We start from the raw sequence: 26,983 nt of genomic DNA on the forward strand, positions 1-26,983 counted from the left end.
CTGTTCCACCGAGGAACCACTCTAACGGTTAGAAAATTCTTCCTAATGTCTAGATGTAAACTCTTCTGATTTAATTTCAACCCGTTGGATCTGGTCCGCCCTTCTGGGGCAACAGAAAACAATTCGGCACCCTCCTCTATATGACAGCCCTTCAAGTTCTTGAAGATGGTTAGTTTTCATTTTTTTATATGGCAGCAGGGAAGGGAACCCTTGTTGTTCGTCTTGCTCTTCCCTCAGTCCCAACAAACTTCCCTTCTGAACTTTGATCGTTTTTCAAGCACCACGCGTACGGTTGAGTAACGCAGCGCTCTCCCCATTTGTACAGGACTTCCAAAAGGACACTGTGTTCCCTCCTGTTCCTCTTCATGGATCTGTGATCTAATGAACCCTGACAGGAGCTTCAGAGCTACTGAATCTTCTGTCACACATACAAGCAAAAGGTGGTCAGCTTGGCAGGCACAGAGGCGCACCATGCCCTAAATAGGAAGGACTGTTGCCAGGGACCATTTAAGGTGAAATTTAACCCCAGAAGCCTTACCAATTTTACACGAACTGAGTGGCCAAAGGCTTGATCTGTGCCCATAGGTTGGACATTTGCTATATCATAGAATCATAGTCAGAAGGGACCACCAGGGTCATCAAGTCCAACCCCCTGCACAAAGCAGGACATTCACAACTACCTCCCCCCCCACACCCCCAGTGACCAGAAGATGGCCAAGAAGGCCTCCCTCTCATCATCTACCTAAGGTCACAGAATCAGCATTGCTAACAGATAGCCATCTAACCTCCTCTTAAAAACCTCCAGGGAAGGAGAGCTCACCACCTCCCGAGGAAGCCTGTTCCACTGAAGAACCGCTCTGTTAGAAGATTCTTCCTAATGCCTAGACGGAAACTCCAGAAAATTCTTCCTAATGTCTAGACGGAAACTCTTTCGATTTCATTTCAACCCGTTGGTTCTGGTCCAACCTTCTGGGGCAACAGAAAACAACTCGGCACCATCCTCTATATGACAGCCCTTCAAGTTCTTGAAGGTGTTAGAAAATTCTTCCTAATTATATATGTATAATCGTTAATCCGCCACCTTTCTTGTTATAGCGATTCTCTTCTTAATAGCCCAATAACAAAATTTTGCCGTAAGGCGAGATACTGAAGCCTCCTTTATCTTCAAGTAAGTATTTAATCAGGTTTAACTCTGTAAACACTGAAAAATAGTTCAGATGCTTAAACCGAGTTAGCAGAGGGAAAATAGTACTTGTTCTAACATCAGAGTACAATTCACAATGCAGTACTATATGTGAAATATGGACTCTGATCTGGAGAACCGGGTTTGATTCCCCACTCCTCCACATGAGCGCCAGGGGCTAATCTGGTGAACTGGATTTGTTTCCCCACTCCTACAAATGAAGCCAGCTGGGTGACCTTGGGCTAGTCACAGCTCCCTTAGAGTTCTGCAGGCCCCACCTACCTCACAGGGTGTTTGTTGTGGGGAGGGGAAGTGGATTTGAGTTTCCCTTAAGTGGTAGAGAAAGTCAGCATATAAAAAACCAACTCTTCTTCTTCATCATCTGTTGTAAAAGCAGGAGATCTCCAGCTAGTACCTGGAGGTTGGCAACCCTAGACATGAGTAATCATCAATAGGTAAGCCCCCCCCCCATAAAGTCTGTTAGGCCAAGAGAGCCAATAGAATGAGAATATTCTTCACAATGCTCATATTCTTCACAATGCAAGACACTCTGTTATTTTTGAAGACCTAGCTTGCTTCCAAATAAGCAAGCACCAGACATGGCTTCTCCAGGTGATCTTATATTAGGAGAAGGCTTCTTCCTTGAGATATACAGGTTGGCCATTTTGCTTAAATGCTCCTCCCCTCCAAAATAACTGCCTGCACAATGACGATCCTTGCGCTGTGGCGGCAGCTGTTGCCAAAGCAATATTTTTTTAAGACTCTGCAAAGCCAATCAGATCTCCAATGGGCAATAAAAAAGTCGCTGGGCAAAAACCTGGCCCTACCCACTATCAAAAAACACTTGGTGGGCGCCAGGAAAGGTTTCGGTGCTCATGGAAGCCATGTTTGAAACCCCTGACATAGATGGACACTCAATTTCTTCACGTCACTCCTCCATTTTGCATGAATTCACGGGAACATCCCTCTCATCACTTAGCATTATAAATCTTGCGTCATGCTGCCTCCTTGCCTCCGTCATAGTAAGAGGCCCTTCACCCCCTTTAATCGGGGCAGGGGAAATATTTTTCCATCCATCGATCAATCCCCGACACCTCCAGCTTTTAACAATAGAATCTCAGGTGGCAACTTTTAACAACAGAATCTCAGTCATCGCCTGCAACCCTGAGAACGCTTTCCTGGGAGTCAGTTCCACTGCATGAAAGGGGACTTACTTCTGAGTAGACCTTCGACCTGCTCCCCGAGTCAACGCTACAAAATGAAACGGACAGATGTTCTGAGTTGGTATAAGGCAGGCGCACCGGTCCTTAGCACGGCGAGGTAAGAATGAATGATGTTCACGTCGACAGTCCGGTTACACATTTTGCCATATCTTTATTGCACTGGGACCACATTGCAAACAAATCCACAGAGGGAGAAAAATGCTGCAAAAGTAAATCTATCGCTGCCGAAAGCAGCTATTTTGTCTCTCCCCCCTTCGATTTTTTTTAAAACTCGTTATATGTATATATTTACATAAAAACTATCAAAAGCAAAGTTGGGAAAACGGCAGTCCTGCTACGACTGTCTAGAAAGGTAAGAGCTGCAGCTTCCTTCCGGATAAATAGTACAATTTGTCGTTTATTTTACATCACTTTGCAAAACCACATTCAAGTATTTCCCCGCCGATGCATGAATTTTCAGGATCCTCGCCTGTAATTTTCATTTGTGTCTGTCTGGTTTCCCCCTCCCGCCTTTGATTTGAAGAAAGGGCTTGGAGACGTCTTCACACTTGAGTCGGTGCGTGGGGAGGAGAAGCAATTTAAATTAGATATTGAGGAAGAGAGAACTCGAAGGTAAACACAAGACATGACACGATGATGGTGTACACAATAAGGAAAAGAACATGATTCGCTTCTCTACGGGACTGTTTCACTTTCGGACGGAAAATGCCCCCCCCTTTCACAAACTTTGTTGAAAACTACGGGTGAGCGCATTCCCCCCCTCTCCCGTCTCTTTATTTTCTCTTTCTGGTGCACTCCACCCCACCTGAAGTATGATTTAAACTAAGAACCCTCTCAAGAATTAATTCCGGAACACAGCTTGTGCAGTTTGCATATTTGCATATTGTTTCACCCTCTTTGGTGTTAGACCGACACATATGGTTGCATTGGTAAAACACTGCAAAAAAGCAATCTTGCCATGATCACCGGTCTCACTGCATCGTGATTCCTTATGGGTGTTGCTTTAATAAAGTCTGCCCATGGTCCTGTCTATCTGGTAAAACGCTGCTCCGAAACAATCTTAGCGCCATTGTATATTGAAAGGTATCACCGTGGTTTTTTTTGTTTTTTTGTTTTGTTGAGTGTGGTGTTTTATCAATGCACATTATAGGTGAAAGACGATGCGCACAAACGGAAAGCGGCAGTAATCCGTGCATGCACAGCACTCTGCAGAACATTCAAATTTTTTTTAAAAACCCAGAAACAATGGACAGTTCTTTACACGTCGGTTCCACTTCGGAAACAAAACCAAGGAATTTGGACCTCTGAAATCAGAGGGTCAATTTGGAGCAGGGGGATTTCGAAAGGATCCCTACCAAAAACTAGCATGTCGAAGGTAATCATTCAAGGCCAGCCTCTTCCTTGACATGCTAATTTTCTACACGCATGCTACTTGGAGGTGGCTGAACATTCAGCCAATTGTCCCCCTCACCTTCCCAGCCTATGTTCTGTAACGATACGGGAAGGGCTCTAACAGTGTAGACTAGCTCTATATGGGTTTCCCTCTAGAATATATTGTGAGCCATGAAAACGACCCTGTTCCTCTTTTTTCTTAGAATTTGGTTAGGTAGGTTTGCATTTCCCCCCTCCCGTTGCTATCTCATATATAAATACAAAATATTAAATAAAGATCTGCTTTCTGTACAAAACCAAAACGGGCACCATTTGCCAGAAGGCCAGTGTTAACAAGTTTAGCAGTCTCAAGGATCTTCCAAACCTTGTTTCGGGAACTGGTTTTAAAAGCCCGACAATCCGTTTCTTGGCACGGCTGCCTAATCCGGCTCCGTCTGCTTTGCTGTCTCGTAAGCCCTTCCCAAAGTTGGTGGTAAGCTTCCGCTGGATACCATTTGTTTCTCTCTGTGTGAGCGTGGGTGAATTTGACCACTGACTCGTTCCCTGCTATAACACCACAGTGTGGCGGGGCTTGCCAGAAGCCCCACTCACAACAATCCAGGGCTATAATGGACAACTGGAGGGGAAACCTTTGGGGCCAAGGGGACGCAAGGCTGGGTGAAGGCCACGGCAGCTGTGAAGCCCTTTGTGGGTCCCCTCGGCAGAAAAAACAGGGCTTCCCCAATGACCCCTTCAAATCAGTCCGGCTGGTTAGACACCCCCCCGAGGATGCAAGTTCCCACCCGCAACCTCGCACTTCACAAAGTCTATCCCTTAGCTACTCGGAGAACAGTTATCATCGCATTTCTGAATTCACTGAATTCACAGAGTGGCATACACAGCCTTGGGCCAGACTGTTTCGTTTCTTTTGTTTGGCTTCTTCGTCTTCTACGGAGCTCGTAAAAATGCGGTCCTGGGATTTCACTACCTTTTGGTCGCAATAGTGTTTGCATCGGTGACATAGTCCGTTTCCACAACGTTATCGTACCCATCTTTCTCTATACAGTCACTGATGGCCTTAAGCACTATCCGGAGCCTTCGGTCCATAGCTTCAAGGTGCAGTGTGTACAAAATGGGGGCAATTTTGTCTTTCATCAAAGATTCCTCCATCAGGTGACTGAGTTTGAATTCTTCCTTGGCTAGCAACTGTAGTCGCTGATAGGTAGATTTTCTTATTCTAGAAAAGAAAGGGAAAAAAAGAGTTCTGTCTGAATCCTAGAGCGTCGTGTAGGTGACATGATATCCCTTCTGGGTATTTGCTAAAAATATGTTCTCGCCATTGGTGCAATGTTATGCCTCCCAGCCCCGTTCCTTCCCTGTCCCACTGGTAGACGGCCTCCTATGTATAACGAAACCGAATTTATGGTCTGTTTATGGAAGAATGGGACCTTGAACCCATGTCTCCCCAGTTCTGTTCCACATACCACGCCACTAGGGATCCTAGCTTCCAGGTGGGACCTGGGGATATGTAGTATAGAAATCCCTGAATAATTTCAAGGAATACTTGGAAGTCTTCTGTTTAGACGGTACCTGGAAGTTGGCAACCCTATCAACTGGGCACTGCTGCTTCCTATAAACTCTTTTAAGAGCTCCTCCCCAGGGGCCTAATCCTCAAATCATTTCCAGCCCCGCTCACGCCCCCAAATTACGGTTGCCAACCTCCAGGTACTAGCTGGAGATCTCCTGCTAATACCACTAATCTCCAGCTGATAGAGATGGGTTCCCCTGGAGAAAAGGGCAGCATTGGCAATTGGACTCTATGGCACTGAAGTCCCTCCCCTCCCCAAACCCTGCCCTCCTCAGGCTCCACCCCAAAAAACCTCCTGCCAGCGGTGAACAAGGAACTGGCAACCCAACCCCAAACTTTGCCCCATTTTTAATTTGCTCCCGACATTCTTTGCCCGCCTCCCTCTGGCAAAAGGGACACGAGGTGGACTTTACCAACCACATCACGGCCGCCTTACCTGCAACACTGGTTCAAAGGCACCAGGATGGAGAGTTCGTCGTGGGAATATTTACCAAACCTTTTGGTGGGGAAGGAAGGAAAGGGAAGAATCACCGAGAGTGCACTTTGACGTGTGTTGACACAGCTTTGCAAACGACTTTTTCCTTCCTGGGGGCCGAGGACTGACTACTTTTGCTAATGCTCCCTGCTCCCCTACAAGAACCCCTACAGCTAAGGCTGACAAGCCCCCGGTGGGTGCGGGGGATCCCCTACTGCCAGCTCCCATTACACAAAACCAAAACTTTGCAGCGTCTCATAGCGCCCTGTCACTTCTAGTAAAAACCTGGACGCCTCTAGGGATTTTACCATAGAGATTCTAGTGAGTCCTAGAGCTGCCCCATGCCACTTCTGGGTTTTTATGTTATGTAGTGCTGCAACCGGCGTCACAGTGCCCATCCACAACTCTCCTGCCGGGTGCCAGGCACTGCCAGTCATTGCTACGTATGGCTCATTTCATTACCTATTGGTTTTAATAATTAGATTACTGTGATATGTTTTACTGTTGTATGGATATATTTATATTTACAGATATGTTGATTTTATGGTTGTTACCTGCCCTGACCCTGGCAGGCTATAAATTGAAATAATAATAATAATAATAATAATAATAATAATAATAATAATAATAATAATAATAATAATGTTAGCTAGTCAGTGTATACCTAACCTTCTAGCTACTGAAGAAGTGAGCTGTGACTCACGAAAGCTTGTACCCTGCCAGAAATTTTGTTAGTCTTTAAGGTGCTCTTTTCTACTTCTAGCTACTGCAAGGTGATAACTGAGAAGCCATACCACAATGGTAGAGCAGCATTGAGTAGTGGTTTCAGTCGCACAGGGAGCTGGGAGAGCCAGATTGTGGGGAGGAACTTGAGAACTATAGAACGACGGAGGTGAGTTGTGGGGTGGAACCTGCCCATTTCGAGTGACAGCCTGCCTTTGGGTCCCCCCACTCCCCACACATTCGCCTAACAAATCAACAAACGAATTACCCTCTTCCATTGTCTAGATGGATAATAAACGTCTCATTCCCAAACTTCTCAAAGGTTTCGTAGTGGTGTCGATCCATGTTGCCTACAAAGAGAAATGACAGAAATCTCAGAATTTGCGAAAAATTAGCTTTTGAGATCAAAAAGTCAACAGAGGTGCCTGAGAAGCATTATGCTTATATCATGAACACATCAGAACACAAAGGATATTGGTGCTTTAAAAAAAATAAATTGGTGGGGAAATAGCTGTGTTGTGCACCCTGCTGCATAAAATCAGGCCATTTCCATATTTTGAAAAGGAAGGAAAGTCAAGAGAAGGAAACAGAGGCTGTGGTTGTTTCTTTAAAATAAAGACAGGGAACTTGACAACAGCCCTGACCTGGGCCATGTCCGCACTGCACGTTTGCAGCTCCCAATTCTGCGGGCTTTCCCTGCATGTTCCCACTTCAACTCACCCGAAGGATTCTGAGGACGTCTCCAGAGCGCAATTTCGCCGCGTAAGCGCATCCGCTTATACGGCGAATTAAAAAAAATAAAGCGTCCTCCACACCCGGTGCCTTTAAGTGGGAACATGCAATGCGTGTTCCATCCACTTCTTGCTGCCAGCCAACCCCCCACTCCCCCCTCCTCCCTTACTAACGCAGGACCAATCGCCATCCTTGCTTGGAGCGCCGACTGGGATGCGTGGAGAGAGTGCCGGTCTGGGCTTATCAAATGCAGCGGAGAAAGGCGGCGGGGTGGGAACAGAAATTTAAACTTGGATGCTTTCGTACTGGACGCGTGTAAGTTGCTGGTGCATTCACGGGCCTGGATGGCCAACGCTAGCCTGATCTCGTCAGATTTCAGAAGCTAAGTAGGGCGGGCCCTGGTTAGTACTTGGATGGGAGACCACCAGGAAATCCAGGGTTGATATGCAGAGGCATGCAACGGCAAACCTGCATGACTTTTGCCCTGACCTGGATAGCCCAGGCTAGCCTGATCTTGTCAGATCTTGGAAGCTAAGCAGGGTTGGACCTGGTTAGTACTTGGATGGGAGACCACCAAGGAAGTCTAGGGTTGATACACAGAGGCCGGCAATGGCAAACCACCTCTGTATGTCTTTTGCCCTGTCGTGGATGGCCCAGGCCAGCCTGATCTCATCAGATCTCAGAAGCTAAGCAGGCTTAGCCTTGGTTATTCTTTGGACTGGAGACCACCAAGGAAGGCCAGGGTTGCCACACACAGGGCTCCAATGGCAAACCACCTCTGTTCATCTCTTGCCTTAAAAACACTATGAGGTCACCATACATAGGCTGCAACTTGGCAACACTTTCCACCACCATCTGAATGACCAAGAGCGATTTACTTTTAAGAGAAGACAAGCATACCCATGAGAAAATCAAAAATGGTCATGTCCATTATATCCAAAATTCGGGTCCCGGTGTCGTAAGGTGGGGTTTGTTTCACCTCTTCGCAATAGTCCGGATCGACCTCCCATCTAGAAAATGCAACCGAGATCGGAAAATTTAGCCGTTCCAAGCGCCGCGATATTGCCCGCTTCACTCCTTTATCGAGGATTTTTTCCCCCTTAAGCCAAAGTACACATGGGGAAAGCCCAAAGCTCACATGAGGCCTACTCTAAGCCAAGAGAGGGGCCAACAGAAAAGATCTCAGCATTGTCTGAATTACAGACTGGCTACAAAACGACGGGCAATTCACCACCTGCGTGAGCGCCACTCAGTTGCTGAGGTGCATTATGAGGCGCATCCTTGTTTTCGGTACTCACTCGGCTTTCTTGCGTTTGTGGTAGGAGCGTCTCCACGGATTCCTCCAGGTTTTCCGCTTCGCTAACGACAGGTCTGGCAGAAAGGCAGCCAGGGAGCCTTCGATCTGGTCCGGCTTCCCGCAAAGGGCGTGCTCCGTCGAGCAGTAGTAGGAACACTCCCCGTAGAAGCAGATGTTGTTGGCTGTGGGAAAGAAGAGAAATGTCCTTCTTGACTTTGGGGTGAAAGGGCATGCCGATGAACCTGAAGGCAAGTTCTGTAGTTGTAGCGATACCAAACGGAGGTGCAGTGTCGGCTCTGTTAATTCCAGGTTTGCTCTGGAATTAATCGGGAGATTAAACTGATTAATCTCCTCGACCAGGGTTGACTTTTTGAGGCTGTGGGCACCTTTGGAAATTTGAGAGAGGGTGGTGAGCGCCACCCCCCCCAAATGGCTACCAAGTAGGGTTGCTAGCTGGCGCTCTCCTGCTATTACAACTGATCTCCAGGCAATAGAGATCAGTTCACCTGGAGAAGATGGCCACTTTGGCAATGGGACTCTATGGCATTGAAGTCCCTCCCCAAACCCCGCCCTCCTTAGGCCCTGCCCCAAAAACCTCTCGCCGGTGGCGAAGAGACCCCTGACAACCCTACTTCCATGAGAGGTGGAGCCAGACCCCAAATGGCTGCCTCAGGAGGTGGAGCCAAATGGAATACTTCCTTCCTTACATGTGGGAAGAAGGAAATCATGAAGGCCCTTCCAACTTTGCCCTGGTACAAGATAGATCTCCAGAGACTAGCTCGTTTTACAAGGGAATAGCGGTTTGTTGTTTGTACAGATATACAGTTATATAATCTCGAGTGCAAAATTCTGAATTAGTGCACTGACTTCTTCCAATAGCCACACACACACACAACAATTTTTTTTAAATCCCCATGCAGCTGTGACTTTTAATTCTGCAAAAAGCACAGCTTCTATAAACCCCCCTCAAACGACCTTGGTATATTTCACTGGTAACAGGAGTGCTCTGCTGCGTCGTAGACAATAACCCCTTCCCTGCGTGAATACGCAGAAGGGCCCAAGGTTTAGCCATGGAGAGAAACAAGATTACTCAGAAGGAAAACCATGAGCCTTTCCCCCTTCTTCCATGTTTTCCGAGGACGCATTAAAAGCGTGAGTCGAATGTAAACGCCAGAGGATGAGAAAGCGTCCCCCATTTCCATTTCTTTTTATAGTTCCTTCTATTTTTTTGCCAACGGGCTTGGCAGGGCTGCGGAGTTGTTGTGTGCAATTTATGTGTACGACCTGTGTCACTTGTATGCGCATATCCAGAGTCCTGGGGCTCTGCTTACGCGCAAATAACCCTGACGAATGCGGCGGTTTTACGGGGGGGGGGGACCTCGGCGCAAGGAAACGGCATAAAAATCAAGGATGTTGGGTTCGAGGTGCATAAGGAGAAGAAGCAGAAGCAGCAGCAGAAGAAGAAAAATTGTTTTTTATATGCCGACTTTCTCTACCACTTAAGGAAGAATCAAACCGGCTTACAGTCACCTTCCCCTCCCCACAACCGACACCCTGTGAGGTAGGTGGGGCTGAGAGAGCTCAGTGACTAGCCCAAGGGCACCCAGCTGGCTTCATGTGGAGGAGCGGGGAAACAAATCCAGTTCACCAGATCAGCCTCCGCCGCTCATGTGGAGGAGTGGGGAATCAAACCCGGTTCTCCAGATCAGACTCCACCGCTCCAAGTCACCACTCTTAACCACTACACCACGCTGGCTCTCTGCCGAATCAAGATGCAGATTTGAGATCGGCAAAGCAGGAGCGGAAAATGGAAAGTTTTCTCTAACAAATATAATCCTCAGCTTGTAGCTCCCCTTCTGTGGGGTGTGCTCAAAACGCTGTTGCTTATTATGAGGAGGACACTTTTCCCCGGAAGTCTCTCCAAGGCAGGGGTCCCCAACGTGTTGCCCGTGGATGCCACGGTGACTGCTGAGACCTTTCCAGGTGCCCTCCAAGTATTTTTAGAAAGTGGGCAGAGCCAGATGGGGATTATGCCCAGCAAGGCTTCTGGTTGGCTGCTGTAGATTTCACTGACTGTGCAGTGTCTTTTTTTAAAGGTGCTTTGGTAGCAGCTGCCGCAATTGCGCAAGGATCTTCACTGTATGACTGAAGGTCGGCCATTTTATGGCTGGCTCCGCCTCCTGAGGCAGCCATTTTCTGGCTGCCGTTTTGTGGCTGCGCCCACCAAGCTGTGTCAGAATTCAAAAGGCGCCCGCAGACTCAAAAAGGTTGGGGACCCCTGCTCTACCGAAATGGGTTTTGAGCCTTTGCGCGTGCGAAGTCCCATCCGTCCCTGAGACGGGTAGCTTTGGTCCGCACATGCTCGGGACGGGATTCCCGCAGTTCCTTAAATGCCCGTCCTTCTTGGCAGCTGAAATTCACTCGAGCCCCTCCCCGTGGCCCTGTGATTGACCCAGCCACGGCGTAGCTCTCTCTGCAATGCAATCTCCCCCACGGAGCTGCAATCCATCTACGAACTGCAATCATGCACCCTGCGAGAACGTTCATGCGGCAACCCATGATGAGCCAATTTAAAACTTGGAGGATGCTCACTGTCCAAATCGAGTGGAGGAACCTTTTGCTTGTTGCGAGATCGTACCGTCAGAGAATGGAGGGCGGGGGGGAGGGGGAAGAGAAAAACTGCATTAGTTGCGGCACTGAGGCTGTGGCTCAGTGGTAGAGCGTCTGCTCGGCGCTCAGAAGGTCCCAGGTTCAATCCCCGGCATCTCCCGTTAAAGGGACTAGGCAAGCAGGTGATGGGAAAGACCTCAGCCTGAGACCCCGCCGGTCTGAGTAGACAATACTGACTTTGATGGACCAGGGGTCTGATTCAGTAGAAGGCAGCTTCATGTGTTCATGTGTTCACACAACTTTCCTCTTTCGTCTTCATGGCAGTAGAGGGGCGGGCAGCACCTAACGTCTCTAGCGATCCTTTTGCTATTTCAAAGCCAACGGCAATCCCATGCGTTCCAAGGAAATGCGCAAAGATCTTTATTTGTCCTGGATGTTTGGGACAGATAAGGTTGGGGTTTGTTTTTTGAAAAAAATCACTAGGCGAAGACAGAGGGGGGAAATCCATAATCTCCTGCGATTGGTTAACAAGAACAAAAGCCCGACCACTTTCTAACTATGTAACATTGATTGGAGTCAATAAGTGCTTCGGTTCCTCCGAAAACGATGCCCCAGCATTGTTAATATGTCTCTTTTCACTAGTAAATTACCACTCATTCGTTAGAGGCCTGGAATTACAGTGGTCTGCCCGACCGCAAAAGGATGTATAAATGCATTTCAATAATTACTGACCTAGTTCCATTCTTCATGTTCCGTTTGGAGTGCACTCGCCATTATTATTATTTTTTCCCCTTGTCGAAGAGAGCAACGTGTAATTGAGTCTTGCTTCTCTCTGCTTTCTGGCCGGGCTTCCCCCAAGAACAAACTAATCATCTGTCCGGTGGAAAATAATTCTTTCTCTCTGCTTTCTGGCTGGGCTTCCCCCAAGAACAAACTAATCATCTGTCCAGTGGAAAATAATTCTCCGGCTCTGGCAATTGTGAACCCCACAAAGAACCAGCTTTTCCCTCGGGGCCGCAGTTCCGGAGAAGAAAACCCGCTAATGGGCTGTTTTGGACAGGGTATCTCCGAATTCCTGCCTCATTTCTCTAGGGTGGGTTGGAAGCTATCAAAGAAGGTCAGCTATTAAAGAAAACCGTGCTGATCCCCGATTGCTTAGGCGGCTGTCCAAACCAGAACTCCTTAGGGCAGGATTCGATTAGGGTTGCCAGCTCTGGGTTGGGAAACACCTGGAGATTTTGGGAGTGGGGCCTGAGGAGGGTGGGGTTTGGAGGGGCTTCAATGCCATAGAGTCCAATTGCCAAAGTGGCCATTTTTTCTCCAGGGGAACTGATCTTTGTCAGCTGGAGATCAGTTGTAACAGCAGGAGATCTCCAGCCACCACCTGGAGGTTGGCAATTCTAGATTTGACGCAACTAAAAACTGCCTGCCTGCGGACTCAGAAGACCTGTCAAAATGCAAAAAGTAGAGTTGTGTGCAGGTTACAGCATGCTGGCCGTCGAGGGGATCAAAAAGAAGGCTCACCAGCTCACTACCCTCGCATGAAGCTGCCCTGTACCAAATCAGGCTGTTTGGTCCACTGATGTCAGTATTGCCTGCTCTGGCCGGTAGCCGCTATCCAAGGATTTTGGCGGAGGTCTTTCACATCGCCTACTGCCTGACCCGTTTTTAACTGGAGATGCCGGGGATTGAACCTGGGACCCTCGGCATGAGAAGCAGATGCTCTACCACGGAGCCACGGCCTCTCCCAGCTCGGGATCTCTTGCCTGGCTTTCCAGGTCTCAGGGTGAAACAGTCCACAGAATTTTGTTCCCCTAGTCTCTCTGTCCCCTGATCACGGAGACCCTGGGGACAGAATCAAGGCCATTGGGGAGTTTTGCTTGTAGCTTTCCATCTTTGTAGAGCTGCTGGCGGAAGATCGGGGACCGTTTTTCCTGCTTGCATTGATGGAAGGCCTGATTAGATGACTTTGCAGAAACGGCCCAGATGGTCGGGGTATGAACAATGCCATTTCCTCCTTTTTAATTGCCCCATTGGATAGCTTTATTGTTTTCATTTTGAACGGAGCTGCATTTCCGATACAGGCTGGCTACCCTGGGGAACCGTCAGGTGAATAAGAGGGAATGGATTGAAAGGAGGAGGGAGCCCCCGGAAGGGTAAAGGCAGACGATCGGTTAGGTAATGCCGAAGGCGAGGTCTTAATTGGGTGTTTAAATGCACCGGCAGAATCAGCCAGGAGGGAGCTGGAGGGCAAAGAGTTGCTCTGGTAGGAAGGTAGACAGAGCTCAGGTAAACAACAGAAAGCGTAATCTAGGGTTTATGGATAGGGTTGCCAGGCCCCTCTTCCCCACCGGCGGGAGGTTTTTGGGGTGGATCCTGAGGAGGGAGGGGTTTGGGCATTGGGGTTCAATGCCATAGAGTCCAATTGCCAAAGCGGCCCTTTTCTCCAGGGGAACTGATCGCTATCGGCTAGAGTTCAGTTGTAATAGCAGGAGAACTCCAGCTAGTAACTGGAGGTTGGCAACCCTACAAATGATTTCCATTTTAACCCACAGCCCCAATGGCTAGGTAATGGTGTGACTTAGGGCAAGACACCAAGGAAGTCTCACGCAAAGTTTGAAACACCTAAGTTCCTGACACCTCCTGCTAACCATCAGCTACTCCACAGCCTCATGCTGTTACTGTGTGCGTGCGTGCATGTGTATGTATGTATGTATGTGTGTGTGTGTGTGTGTGTGTGTGTGTGTGTGTGTGTGTGTGTATATATATATATATATATATATATATATATATATATATATATATATATATATATTTTAAAGGAACATTATCTGCGAGAGTTACATGCTTAACTGCCTGATGATGAAGAAGAAGAGTTGGTTTTTATATGCCTACTTTCTCCACCAGTTAAGGAAGAATCAAACCACCTTCCCTTCCCCTCCACACAACAGACACCCTGTGAGGTAGGTGGGGCTGAGAGAGCTGTGACTAGCCCAAGGTCACCCACTTGGCATCGTGTGTAGGAGTGGGGAAACCAATCCACTTCACCAGATTAGCCTCTGCTGCTCATGTGGAGGAGTAGGGAATCAAACCACTCCACCGCTCCAAACCACTGCTCTTCACCACCACACCACACTGGCTAAGAAGAAGCGGGAGGTTTTTGGGGCGGATCCTGAGGAGGGAGGGGTTTGGGGAGGGGAGGGACTACAATGCCATAGAGTCCAATTGCCAAAGCGGCCCTTTTCTCCAGGAGAACTGATCTCTATCGGCTGGAGATCAGTTGTAATGGCAGGAGATCTCCAGCTAGTACTTGTAGGCTGGCAACCCTATTTATGGAAAGACTAAGAAACCAGGACAACCCGAGGAAGACTGGGGTTGATAGCCATACCTGGAGAGATGAAAAATGTCCTCCACAGCTTCTTGTCCCGAGTAACGTCCCGAATTTCTCTCGTCATGTTCACCAATCTACCCGCAACTGGCGGGACGCGGCGGAAATCCAGGATTCTGAAGGGGGGAAAGATACAGAGCGGTTTATAAAGCCACGAAAACCTTCCCCCCCTCCTTTGTCATGTCCTGTTCGAACCTCTAAGAATACCAGTAATCTCTCATGCACTTTTTGGCCCTAGGTCCTTGATTTGGTCCCAGTATCTAAGGACTGATTATTTTCAAACAAGGTTACTAGACCTCATGGTTCCAAAAAGGAGAATATTCAATATTTTGGTTTTGGGCTACTCTTTCCAAACCCTCTCAGCCTAATCGACATTCGCAGGGGTCTTAGGAAGAAAAAACCAGTGGAGGAAACTGATTGATGCACTCCACCCCAATCTCCTTGAAGATAATGGGTTGGTTTTAAAAATAACACCGTTCTGCGTGTTTACGTGTCGCAGCCTTACCTGTCCAGATGGAAAGCTGCTATTTCGGCATTATGCCTTTCGTAGTCTGAGAAATAAAAAAAGTCGGGCGGAGTTTCCTGCTCTCTCGTCTGTCTGCAAAGGAGAGGCAGAGAAAACACAGGAGTATGAATGTTACCATCCCCAGGCACTTGACGAAGTGGGCAAGGCAATGCAAGTCTGTGCTAGAATAAAAACATGTTAGATTTTTAATTCTGGCTCAGCAATCCCCTCAATGTCATAGAATCATAGGGTTGGAAGGGACCACCGGGGTCATCTCGTCCAATCCCCTGCACAATGCAGGAAATTCACAACTATCTCCCCCACACATCCCCAATGACCCCTACTCCATGCCCAGAAAATGGCCAAGATGCCCTCCCTCTCGTGAGCTGCCTAAGCTCATAGAATCAGCATTGCTGACAGATGGCCATCTAGCCTCTGCTTCAAAACCTCCGGGGAAGGAGAGCTCACCACCTCCCGAGGAAGCCCGTTCCACTGAGGAACCGCTCTAACTGTTAGAAAATTCTTCCTAATGTCTAGACGGAAACTCTTTGGATTTAATTTCCACCCGTTGGTTCTGGTCCGCCCTTCTGGGGCAACAAGTCCCAGTATTTAGAACAATTTTAGAACAATTCAAGAGTCTGAATAAAATAAAATACGCAGTGCCCCTGCCCACGGCATATTTATGATAAGCGCTTCAGTGCCGGAAGATGGTGTCTACTCCTCAGTAAATGACAACTTCAGAATTAAATCCGCTATGGGGAAAAAAGAAACCCTATTTCCTGACTTTCAGTTGTTGGGTCTTCCCACTCCCCCTTCCATCTTTGACAAGAGTCACTGTGTAGAGGAAGATGCATCCCGTAGTACTTCACGGGACTTCCTTGATATTTTTTTAAAAATGGCTAATTAGCGAACCAATCGCATCGTGCCTTCAATCTCCCGCACCGCAGGAGCGTACCCCTGACAAGGAAAACCTTGACCCTGCAAAGAGGCCTCGAAGAAAGGGGGCAGATTGTAATCGCGAGAGCCGCGCTATCTACGGAAAACAGTAATTGTTCCGCGCTTGCCGCCTGGTTGACATATGGGGCGGTCATTACATCACCGCGGGAGCCATGTATTCTCGGGAAATTTTGCTTTTCTATTAACTCCCCGCCGTTCCCAGGCAACAGTATGGATGGTTATTGCTAATTCTGCAGCGCACGCTACTGGATCTTCTTCCCGTCCTGCACCCCCCACGAGGGCTGAGCCTCACGTGCAAGATCATGCCTTTGTTCTACTGTGGGACCTGGCATGGAACTAAGGACGGAGGATTGCCTACTTCTCATCTGGGTTGTTTTGGCCCAAGGACACAGGAAGTCAGGGCGGTGTCCCACGGGAACCAGAGCGATTTGGGATAGGCTCCCTGCTTAGTTCCAAAGCTTGCTGGGTTCCTTTGGGCCAGAGACCAGGGTTGCCAACACTAGACTGGGAAATTCCTGTAGATTTGGGGGTGGAGCCTAGGGAGGGACCACAGTGGGGTAGAATGCTATAGACTCCACCCTCCAAAGCAGCCATTTTCTCCAGGGCAACTGATAGGGTGTCCTCCTTGGCCACTAGTAGGGGGGGTAGGGGGTTAGGGTTGCCAGCTCAGGTTGGGAAATTCCTGGAGATCTGGGGGTGCCGCCTGGGGAGGACGGGGTTTGGGGAGAGGAGGGGCCTCAGTGGGGTATAATGCCATAGAATCTACTTTCCAAACCGACCATTTTCTCCAGGTGAACTGATCACTGTTGCCTGGAGATCAGATGTAATCCCAGGAGTTCTCCAGCCACCACCTGGAAGTTAGCAACCCTAGTAGGGTTGCCAGCTTCAGGTTGGGAAACTCCTGGAGATTTGAGGGTGGAGCCTGGGGAGGGCAGGGACCTCAGTGGGACACAGTGCCACAGAGTCCACCCTCCAAAGCATCCATTTTCTCCATGGGAACGGATCTCTGTAGTCTGGAGATAAGGTGTAATTCTGGGGGATCCCCAGGTCCCACCTGGAGGCTGGCATCCCTAGGAACTGATCTCTGTAATCTGGAGATCCGCTGTAATTCTGAGAGGTCTCCAGGCCTCACCTGGAGGTCGACAACCTTACCAGTGACCCTCTCCACCTAACCTACCTCACAAGGTTGTTGCGAGGAGGGGAAATACATGCACGCTTCTGTGAGCGCCAAGGAGAAAGGGCTTATGACATAGCTGTCACAAAGCACACAACTATTTTTAAAACAAAAAAAGCAGAGCAGTCAAGTCTACAAGCAGTTTCTTTGCCAAACCAACCAACCAAACAAAAAACTTAGCTTCAAAATTCGGAGGCAAATTGCCCCCGGTGGTCAAAGGCTGTTGCCGGTGTGCTCTCTTGTGATGGAACCCTGGCCTGTGCGCAAAACAGGACGTTGGACCAGATGGGCCACTGGTCTAATCCAGAGCATTTGCTCTGATGTTCCTATGCTCGAACCTTCCAAGCAATGGGCGTTTTTTTGTTTGGTGGTTTCCAACATTTTTCAAAAAGCTGGCAGAAACGGCCTGCATGCCTCATGTGCTTTTCTTCCCCCATGTGCATTTTTAGCAATTCTTCTTTAAAGAAACAACCACAAACTAGCTGCTGAAGAAGAGACGGCTGATTCCTTGCAAGCAATTGTCTTCCCCTCCTTCGCCCCCCCCACCGTCGACTCCGATCGAGCCCGCCCCGAGAGAATCGAAAAGCCGATTCTTCTAAACGAAAGAGGCAGGCCGGAGACGGAAGGAATGCCTCGGAGGTGGCCGCTGCGGTTCCTCGCACGGTGCTGCGTGCCTTTTGTGCTCGGAGCGGTTATCGGCGGCGAGGGTTTTCCTAACGCCACTTGGCATACACCTTAGAAGCTGCGTACATCTGGGCGGCAGATACACAGAGCAGAGCAGTCCCGCACGTATTCCTGTTGCCTCTGGAATCCTGGCAGCCGATTGCCGCGGAGCCGTCAGAGCGCCCTGTTACCCAAACCCGGCCTAAAAATAGAGCATCTTCTAGAAAATGAGCAAGCAGCCGAGAAGGAAGGCAGAGACCCACGAATCGGCCAGGTGCGGGGCCCACACTGAAGACCCATCATTACCCACAAAACAAATACAGTACGTAGAGAGAAACTGTTTCCTTGGTTAGGATTTAATTTGTGTGTGTGTGTGGGTTGAAGAAGAAGCAGAATAAGAAAAACTGGTTTTTATAACCCAATTTTCTCTACCTTAAAGGAGTCTCAAATAGGCTTGCCAGGCCCTGTAGCTCCACCGGCAAGAGCATTGTGGGGCCGCAGTGTGCGCGCATGCCTGGTGCTGCATGCACATGCACCCCGTGCAATGCGCCTATGTTGCTACCAGGTTGACCCAGAAGTGACGCGGACACCCTAGCGATCTCGCCCGAAAGTTTTAGCTGAGGTTGCCAGAGCATCCACGTCGCTTCGAGGTAAACCCGAAAGTGACGCATGCACAGAGTATGTGCGTGCTTGCACGCATGGCCCGCAGGCCCTCAGCTGGTCGGCGGGCAGCCCGGTGGACTGGCAGGATTTTACCCGCCACCACCGGGCACTTGGCAACCCTAGTCTCAAAGCGGCTTACAATCACCTTCCCTTCCTCTCCCCACAGCAGGCACCTTGTGAGGTAGTTGGGGCTGAGAGAGTTCCGAGAGAACTGTGACTAGCCCAAGGTCACCCAGCAGGCTTCATGTGGAGGAGCAGGGAATCAAACCCGGTTCTCCAGATTACACCGCTCATGTGGAGGAGAAGGGAATCAAACGCGGTTCTTCAGATAAGAGTCCATGGCTCAGGTGGAGGCGCGGGGAATCATTCCCAGTTCTCCAGATTAGAGTCCATTACTCCTAACCACTACACCACGCTGACTCAGAAGAAAGAAAGTGCAATCTAGTTGCAACCGACTCATGGCAACCCCATCCTTAGGGCCTACCAGTCAAGAGGAGAGCAGAGGTGGGTTGCCGTTGCCTTCCTCTGGCCTTCCCTGTTGGTCTCCCTTCCAAGTATTGGCCACAGCCACCACTGCTCAGCTCCTAAGCTCTCACAAGATCAGGCTAATGTGGGCTAAATCAAACCCTTTTCATTCCAGGCTTTAGGATCTCATCGGCAGAGAGTCTGGGCCATGAGTAGCTGGGAGCTAGGATCAGAACCGACACTGGAAGATCTGTGATCAGGCCCTATTGTGGCAATTGCCCACCAATTAACCGGGCTGCCCGCTGCCTCTCAGCTGGTTGGCGAACAGAAGCAGACCAGCTGAGGGGTGGCGGCAATGGGGATGCTCTAGCATGCTCCTCAATGGCTTCTATAGAGTTTTTGGAGGAATGTGCTAGAGCACCCCGCATGATGCAGAGCTTCCAAGGTAAACTTGGAAGCGACGTCATCGTGCCATGCGCGCATGGGTCGCTGCCGCAGCCCTGCCCCCACAAAATCCCTCCCCGGTGGCATGGGGGGGACCTGGCAACCCTAGGTGGAGCCGATTCATCGACTCAATATTGTAAATATTAGTAGGCAGCCGAGAAGGAAGGCCAATATTGTTAGGGTTTCCACTACAAGTGCAAAAAAATGTGGAAAATGTCAATAATGACTGGCAGCCTTCCCAAAAATGATTGATGGATGTATTCCTGCCCATTGGTCCTCCAACCCTACTGTGGTTGTAAGCCCCTCAGGGCAGATGCCTCTCCTTTTTACATCGCATTGATGGTGCCATATTCATTAGTAATAATTCAAGAATGAAACTGAGAGTTGTAAATAAGGTCCCTTTGCCATCACTAAAAGGGTTATCTACTACTGCAGAAAATGCATTTAAATTGCATTGATTACAAGCCAGAGGATCAATCAAGCAGATAATCTGTAATCTTTCGACAGCCTTCCCATAAATCTTTCGCCGGTATCAACGTTTCCTACGTGGATTGCTTTTCCCCGATAGAAAACTGAAAGGCTGCTGACGCCAGCATCACACACGGAGTCTTCTGGCGCTCCCACAATATGGGAATCGGCTTGGCGGAAAATTTATTGACAGATGAATTAAAAAAAATATATCACAGCTTTTATCTTCACCGTGATAAGAGACGTTCAAAATCCAACGGCAAAACGGCCTAACCCTCACAGATAAATCAAAGCGATAAAAAAGAACATCAGAGTGAGCTGAACATCCTCTAAGGGCAAAACCCCTCCTGGAGTTCCTTTTCCCCAAGATCTGTTAAAATAAATGGGAGTCGTACAAGAGAAACCATGTTTTGGGGGAAAGCCCGCATTTCCCAAGTGCAAAATATAGACAGTTATAGACACATCCCAGGGGTGCTGCCAGAGGAGACAATACAGAACTGGATGAATAAAGGGCATAAGAGCTGCCCCCTACTTCATACAACAGCCAAGACAGAAGAGAGGATGCAGGAGCGGAGTCAAAGGTCTCCACAACTACAGCTTCTCTTGGCAGCTTCAAGGTAGGGCTACGAAGCTTTTTTGGGGGGCAAGGGATTCTCTGCCCCCCGGCTCCATTTCCCACCACAGCTCAGAGCGGCGGCGGGTGAGAAAAACACACACACAATGCCCGTCAGCCCAACGGCGTGATGTCACATCCCCGAGGGGAAAGGCAGAAGGGATGACAGTCCTTTCTAGGAATTGCTCTGTGGCTTGATCTCCAAAGCCAGGATCCAATCTTGCCTTTCCTCCCCATCCTCAGAGCAGAGTCCAGGGGGCATTCCCGTTGTGTCTAGGGGGAGCACAAAGACCCCAAAATCTCCAGGTGTTTCCCAAGCTGGAGCTGGCATAACCTACGAACCGCTGCCCTTCCAAGTTTCCCCCCTTTGCTCACACCCCATCTCCCTCTGAGCAAACGGTAATCGTTCTAAAAACAGCAGAGCGACGACAAGCAGGAAAAAGATTAAAAATGGGGTGGGGGGAAACCTGCAATAAGAGAATTGAAATCGGCGTCAGATACGCAACGAGGATGCTCAGAAAATCCTAAAAACAGCCGGCATAAAGCCAGGAAAAGCCGATTAAAAGAGCCACGGGATAATAGGTAGTGCGGTCGGATAAAAACAGCTAATATCTATTTTTTTAAAAAATTGAATCCTTAGGTGAGGTTTTTCTCCCCAAAGGGGACCACAAGGGGTTTACGACGTCATTCTTCTGATTTGAGTTATGACATTGATGGGTTTAAGGTGGCACCCTGGCAACAGAGATGCCCGCCGCCGCGTCAGCACGGCCGGTTGCCACAGCAGGGAGACGGAAAAACCTCACGACAATTAACAGGACACAGGAGAGACCCGGAAGGGGGATCTGCGATGCTGTTTTGAGCCTCCCCTCCTTTTCTAACATGTTGGTCGGAAGAAAGAACTGGAACCGTGGCAGAAGAATGGACTTGAGGCCTTCAAACTGACGAAGCGGTACGATCAGCAGACTCGTACGATCACACACGAACACACATGTGAAGCGGTCCTATCCTGAATCAGACCCCTGGTCCATCAAGGTCAGTATTGTCTTCTTGGACTGGCAGCGGCTCTCCAGGGTCTCAGGTGGAGGTCTTTCACATCACTTACCACCTGGTAGGTGGTAGCATGGTGTAGTGGATAAAAGCGGTGGTTAGGAGCGGTGGACTCTGATCAGGAGAATCGGGTTTGATTCCCCACATGAGTGGCGGAGGCTAATCTGGTGAACTGGATTTCTTTCCCCACTCCTACACATGAAGCCAACTGAGTGCCTTGGGCTAGTTACATTCTCTCAGCCCCACCTACCTCCCAGGGAGTCTGTTTTGGGGAGGGGAAGGGAAGGTGATTGTAAGCCAGTTTGATTCTTCCTTAAGTGATAGAGAAAGTCGGCATATAAAAATCAACTCTTCTTCTTCTTAACTGGAGGTGGAGAGGATGGAACTTGAGACCTTCTGCACACTGAGCAGATGTTCTGTCACGGAGCCACAGCCCCTTCCTAGCTGCCTTGTACTGAGTCAGACCATTGATCCATCAAGGTCAGTATCGTCTACTCAGGCTGGTAGCAGCTTTCCAGGGTCTTTGGTAGAGGTCTTTCACATTGCCTACTATCTGGCCCTTTATGGATGCTAGGGATTGAACCTGGGACCTTCTGCATGCAAAGCAGAAGCTTTCCCACTGAGTCACAATCCTTGCTGCTGATCTGTGTCTTTCCACATTTTGGGGTGGTGGGGAGAGATCCAATATCTGGATATCATGGGGAGGGGCTGTGGCTCAGTGGTAGAGCATCTGCTTGGCACGCAGGAGGTCCCAGGTTCAATCCCCGGCATCTCTAGTTAAAGGGACTAGGCAAGTAGGTGTGAAAGACCTCTGCCTGAGACCCTGGAGAGCTGCTGCCGGTCTGAGTAGACAATACTGACTTTGACGGACCAAGGGTCTGATTCAGTATAAGGCAGCTTCATGTGTTCATATGTTCATGTGGATACTCTTCCTACATTAAAAAAAATGTACATGATATATTGCACTATAGCGATCGTTTGTAGCCAGATTTTCCCGTACAGAGAAACCAACCCACTTGTAAATGATTGCTACTGCGCACGATTGTGCAATAACCCATAATGTGTAGATGCAGCCCATGGCTTTTTTTCTAGCGGAACGGGTCCCCTTCTCTCCTCTCCTTCCTTCCTCCCCTTCTGTCTTCTTTCAGTGCTCAGGACAACAGCTATTTTTATAGAAAACATCTGCCATCAAGCGAAAAAGTCTGGCGAGATATCATTCCCAGGGCACGCTGTACAATCTTCATGCTCTGTGGGTCACAAAATGTCTCTCCGATAAGGCCTCTAGCAAATAATAATAATAAAAAAAGCTCAGGTTGTGGGAGAGGGAAGAAGGAACTGAAGGGCCGTGCCGCCCTGACTCACTTCGATAAAGCAGGGGTCGGCAAACTCATTAGTCAAAAGAGCCAAATATCAACAGTACAACGATTGAGATTTCTTTTGAGAGCCAAATTTCTTAAACTTAAACTATATAGGTAGGTACACTGTTTATTAACTTAATAAACTTTAATTAAAGTTTTAAGTCTTAATTAAACTATAGGTACATTGAATAAAACTTGACATCATACTTAATAGTGATCTTATTTATTGATAAAAATTAAATTGTAAGTCCCTGCCATTTCCCCCTCCCCGTCCAGAGTCCTCGTCTGGAGGCCTGGTCTACCGCCATAAAAGCCTATTGGTAGACCTGGCCTCCGGCTGAGTCCCATTGGGAGGCCAGGTCTACCCATTGGCTTTCTTGGCAGTAGACCTGGCCTCCGGAGGCCCATAGAAGCCAATGGGTAGAACTGGCCTCTGAAGGGGGACTTTTCCCCCTCCTCGGAGTCCAGGTCTACCGCCAAGAAAGCCAGTGGGTAGACATGGCCTCCCAATGGGACTCAGCTGGAGGCCAGGTCTACCAAAGGAAGCCTGCCCCGCCCAACAGCTGATAGGCAGGCGGGGGGGGGGCAGGAACTGCCAAGCCGCCCGCCCAGCAATCGCGCGGCTAGAAGGGAGGGAAGGCTTTAGCCTCCCAACCATTGAGGGAAAGGGAAAGGGAGACCCGGCCATTCTCCACGGCGGGGGCGGGGAGAGACAGAGCGCCCACTCGCCTGCTCTCTCACACTTGCTCTCTCTCTCTCTCTCTCAGGCGCGCCGGCTCCGCAGCCTGGCTGCTGGCGCGAGTGGGCGCGAGAGCAGGGGCTCCGAACCAAGTTCGGAGAGCTCCACTCAACGGGCCAAAGAGCCACATGCGGCTCGGGAGCCGCAGTTTGCAGACCCCTGCGATAAAGCAAAGAAGGACACAGGCAGCATTGCTCACTGGGTGACCTTGGGTCAGTCTCCACCCTCACAGGGTTGTTGTGAGGACAAAGATGGAGGCCGGAGGAGAGAATGGAGGAAGTCACCTTGGGTCCCCATTTGGGAGAAAGATGGGATATAATGGGAGGAAATAAATAAATAAATAAGAAAGACATAAATAGACAGTTAATGAAAGCTAAAACCAAACGGGAGGACTGGGGACGGGACTGTTCTACTGAGCATCACCCCAAATTATGTCAAGGGCAACTGAGCAGCTAATACAAAGATGATTGACCTCACAGTGTTGTTATTTTGCTGTGAGAACGGAGCCTTGCAGCTTGTGGAGAAAAGTTTGGATAGAAGAAGAAGAAGAAGAAGAAGAAGAAGAAGAAAAAGAAGAAAAAAAGAAGAGGAGGAGTTGGTTTTTATATCAGAATCAGAAACATTTATTGCGGCATTGCACCAATAAAAATTAAGATGGTTTTTATATGCCAACTTTCACTACCCCTTAAGGAAGAATCGAACCGGCTTCCAATCACCTTCCCCCTCCCCACAACAGATACCCTGCGAGGTAGGTGAGGCTGAGAGAGCTCTAAGAGAGCTGTGACTAGCCCAAGGTCACCTACACCCTTCATGGGTAGGAGTGGGGAAAGCAACCTGGCTCACCAGATAAGTGTCCGCCGCTCACGTGGAGGAGCGGGGAATCAAGCCTTCGCTCTTAACCACTACACCATGCTGGCTCCAATAGCACTATAACAAATAGAAACATGGAGCTCCATTGTTGGAAAGAGATCTTTTGTCGCTCAATAACCAACCGTTTCCTTTTTGTCGCGTGCGATGCTCCCTCTCCCCTTGTCTGCCGAACAACAAACCTCTCCTCCCGTTCGACCCGCTCCCTGCACACAATGCCGTTTCATTTCGATTGGGACGACAACCAATTCTCGTCGACCACCGATCTGCTGAGTAGAAATCCTATTTCCTTTACAAAGCGGCGGGCCAGCACTTCCCTTATTTTCCCCAATCGGCAAAGGGGGGGCCTCGGATGCCTCCGTCTTTCTGATGGTCTTTTTTGTGTGTGTGACATACTGACGGAGGGCTAATAGCCGTGTTGTCTCGAAGAAGGCATTGGAACAGCCGAGGGTCGATGCGCTTTTCAGCGTCCCTTCCCCCACCTCCATTGGGAGCTCATTCAACCCACAATTAATGCAATGTGACCTTTCAGATGTGGGGGAAATGGTGTGATTAGTGCGTCCTTGACATTATCTCAATCAATCCGTAGCTCTTTTGAAGGCTGATGTGGTCAGAGGAAAGTGAGACGCAAGCTTTGTTTTCAAATACATGCAGCACTTGCCATACATCCTTGGCCGCTCGGATCACTCACCCCCAGCTCCTTCGCTCAAGGGTCTCCAACTTCTTCTTAACTGCCCATTAGGGTTGCCAACCTCCAGGTACTAACCGGAGATCTCCTGCTATTACAACTGATCTCCGGCTGACAGAGATCGATTCACCCGGAGCAAATGGCCACTTTGGCCATTGGACTCTATGGCATTGAAGTCCCTCCCCTCCCCAAACCCTGACCTCCTCAGGCTCCGCCCCAAAGCCTCCCGCCGGTGGCAAAGAGGGACCTGGCAACTCTAGTGCCCATGGGCCCAGCGGTACCTTCTGACACCTTTCCTAGTGCCCACTAAGACTTTGTAGAAAGAGGGTGGGGTAGGCTTACCAGGTCCCGTCGGTCGATCGGCGGGAGGTTTTCTGGGGCGCGCGGTGCGGGTGTGCGCCTGGCTCGATGCGCCTGCGCGCCTACATCACTTCCGGTTTACTCGGAAGTGATGGGAACGCTCTCTCAATCTCGGCTGAAACTCTATGGAAACCATCCACTGGGCTGCCCGCTGACCAGCTGAGGGCCGGCAGGCACCCCGTGCACGTGCGCATGTCTGACGCACCTACGTCAATTCAGGGTTTACCTTGAAGTGACGTGGACGCTCTAGCAAATTCAGCCAAAACTCTATGGTTTCCATAGCGTTTCGGCTGAATTTGCTAGAGCGTCCACGTCACTTCAAGGTAAACCCTGAATTGATGTAGGTGCGTCAGATGTGCGTGCGTGCACGGGGTGCCTCCGGCCCTCAGCTGGTCAGCGGGCAGCCCAGTGGATTGGCGGTAGTTTACCCGCCACCACCGGGCACTTGGCAACCCTAGGGTGGGGCCAGGTGGGGCACTTGCCCAGCAGGACTTCTGACTGGCTGGGCAGATTAAAATAATGTTATGTCCATGTTGGCTTGATTCTCTCCCACGCCTCTTTCTCACTTGGCCCCAAACTCTATGGTTTCCAGAGGGTTTTGGGGAGAGTGGTAGAACATCCCCCCGGTGCAATGCTGGCAATTCCAAATCGTGCCGGAAGCGAAGTCATCGCACAGGGGCACAGATCGCTTCCCCCCCCCCCGCTTTTGGCCGGCCTGCGTCCACCCACCGAACAGCTGAGCATCGGCAGGCAGAGGCAGGAAGCACTGGAAAATTGCCCACCATTAGCAGGCCCCAGGGACCCCTATCATCAACCCTTTTGTTTTTTCTTGATTCAACTCATATCCCTCCACTGCGACATATTGCTATTGCTGGGAAATTCCTGGAGACATGGGGTTGGAGCCTGGAAGTGAGATTTGTGGAAGAGAGGGACCTCAGAAGGGTACAAACAATCCACCCTCAGAAGGGTATAAACAACCTGCCCTCCAAAGCAGCCATTTTCTCCAAGGAAACTGACCCCTGTTGTCTGGCGATCCATTTTAAGTTTAGGAGCTCTGCCTGCAAATTTTAACTTTAGAAGTTCTCCAGTTCCTGCAGTTCTACCAGGCAGGTAGATTTCTCCAATTCCTGCAAACCTACTGGGCAGGTAGAGAAGTTTTAGCCTGGTGCATCACTGCCAACGGTGCCACATGGGCCTCAAAGGGGACGGGCATTACAAGATGCCATCCTGACGTCCTGGCTGGGTTCTTATAGTTCATTTGAAAGAGACGGCTTGTGCAGTCTTTATTATTTTTATCATATTGGTCACTGTGAGACACCTTGAACGGGTCTCTGGAGAGGAAGCATGATCAAGTTTCAAAATAAAACAAATAAATACAACAA

The 26,983-nt window shown here is 49.3% G+C and overlaps 1 protein-coding gene across 1 annotated transcript in view; it reads right to left on the minus strand.

The window, feature by feature from the left end:
* Positions 1–4,761: 4,761 nt before the first annotated feature.
* Positions 4,762–26,983, minus strand: part of FAM20C (FAM20C golgi associated secretory pathway kinase) — a 63,061-nt gene continuing 40,839 nt past the window's right edge. Inside the window, exons 4-10 of the mRNA XM_056866267.1 lie at positions 15,096–15,188; positions 14,591–14,706; positions 8,594–8,774; positions 8,196–8,305; positions 6,832–6,913; positions 5,802–5,861; positions 4,762–5,014 (exon numbers count right to left, since the gene is read on the minus strand). Coding sequence (XP_056722245.1) covers positions 4,762–5,014; positions 5,802–5,861; positions 6,832–6,913; positions 8,196–8,305; positions 8,594–8,774; positions 14,591–14,706; positions 15,096–15,188 — 895 coding nt within the window. The remainder of the gene's footprint in view (positions 5,015–5,801; positions 5,862–6,831; positions 6,914–8,195; positions 8,306–8,593; positions 8,775–14,590; positions 14,707–15,095; positions 15,189–26,983) is intronic.

Source organism: Euleptes europaea, chromosome 21 (genome assembly GCF_029931775.1).
Source record: "Euleptes europaea isolate rEulEur1 chromosome 21, rEulEur1.hap1, whole genome shotgun sequence".
Classification (NCBI taxonomy): Eukaryota; Metazoa; Chordata; class Lepidosauria; order Squamata; family Sphaerodactylidae; genus Euleptes; species Euleptes europaea.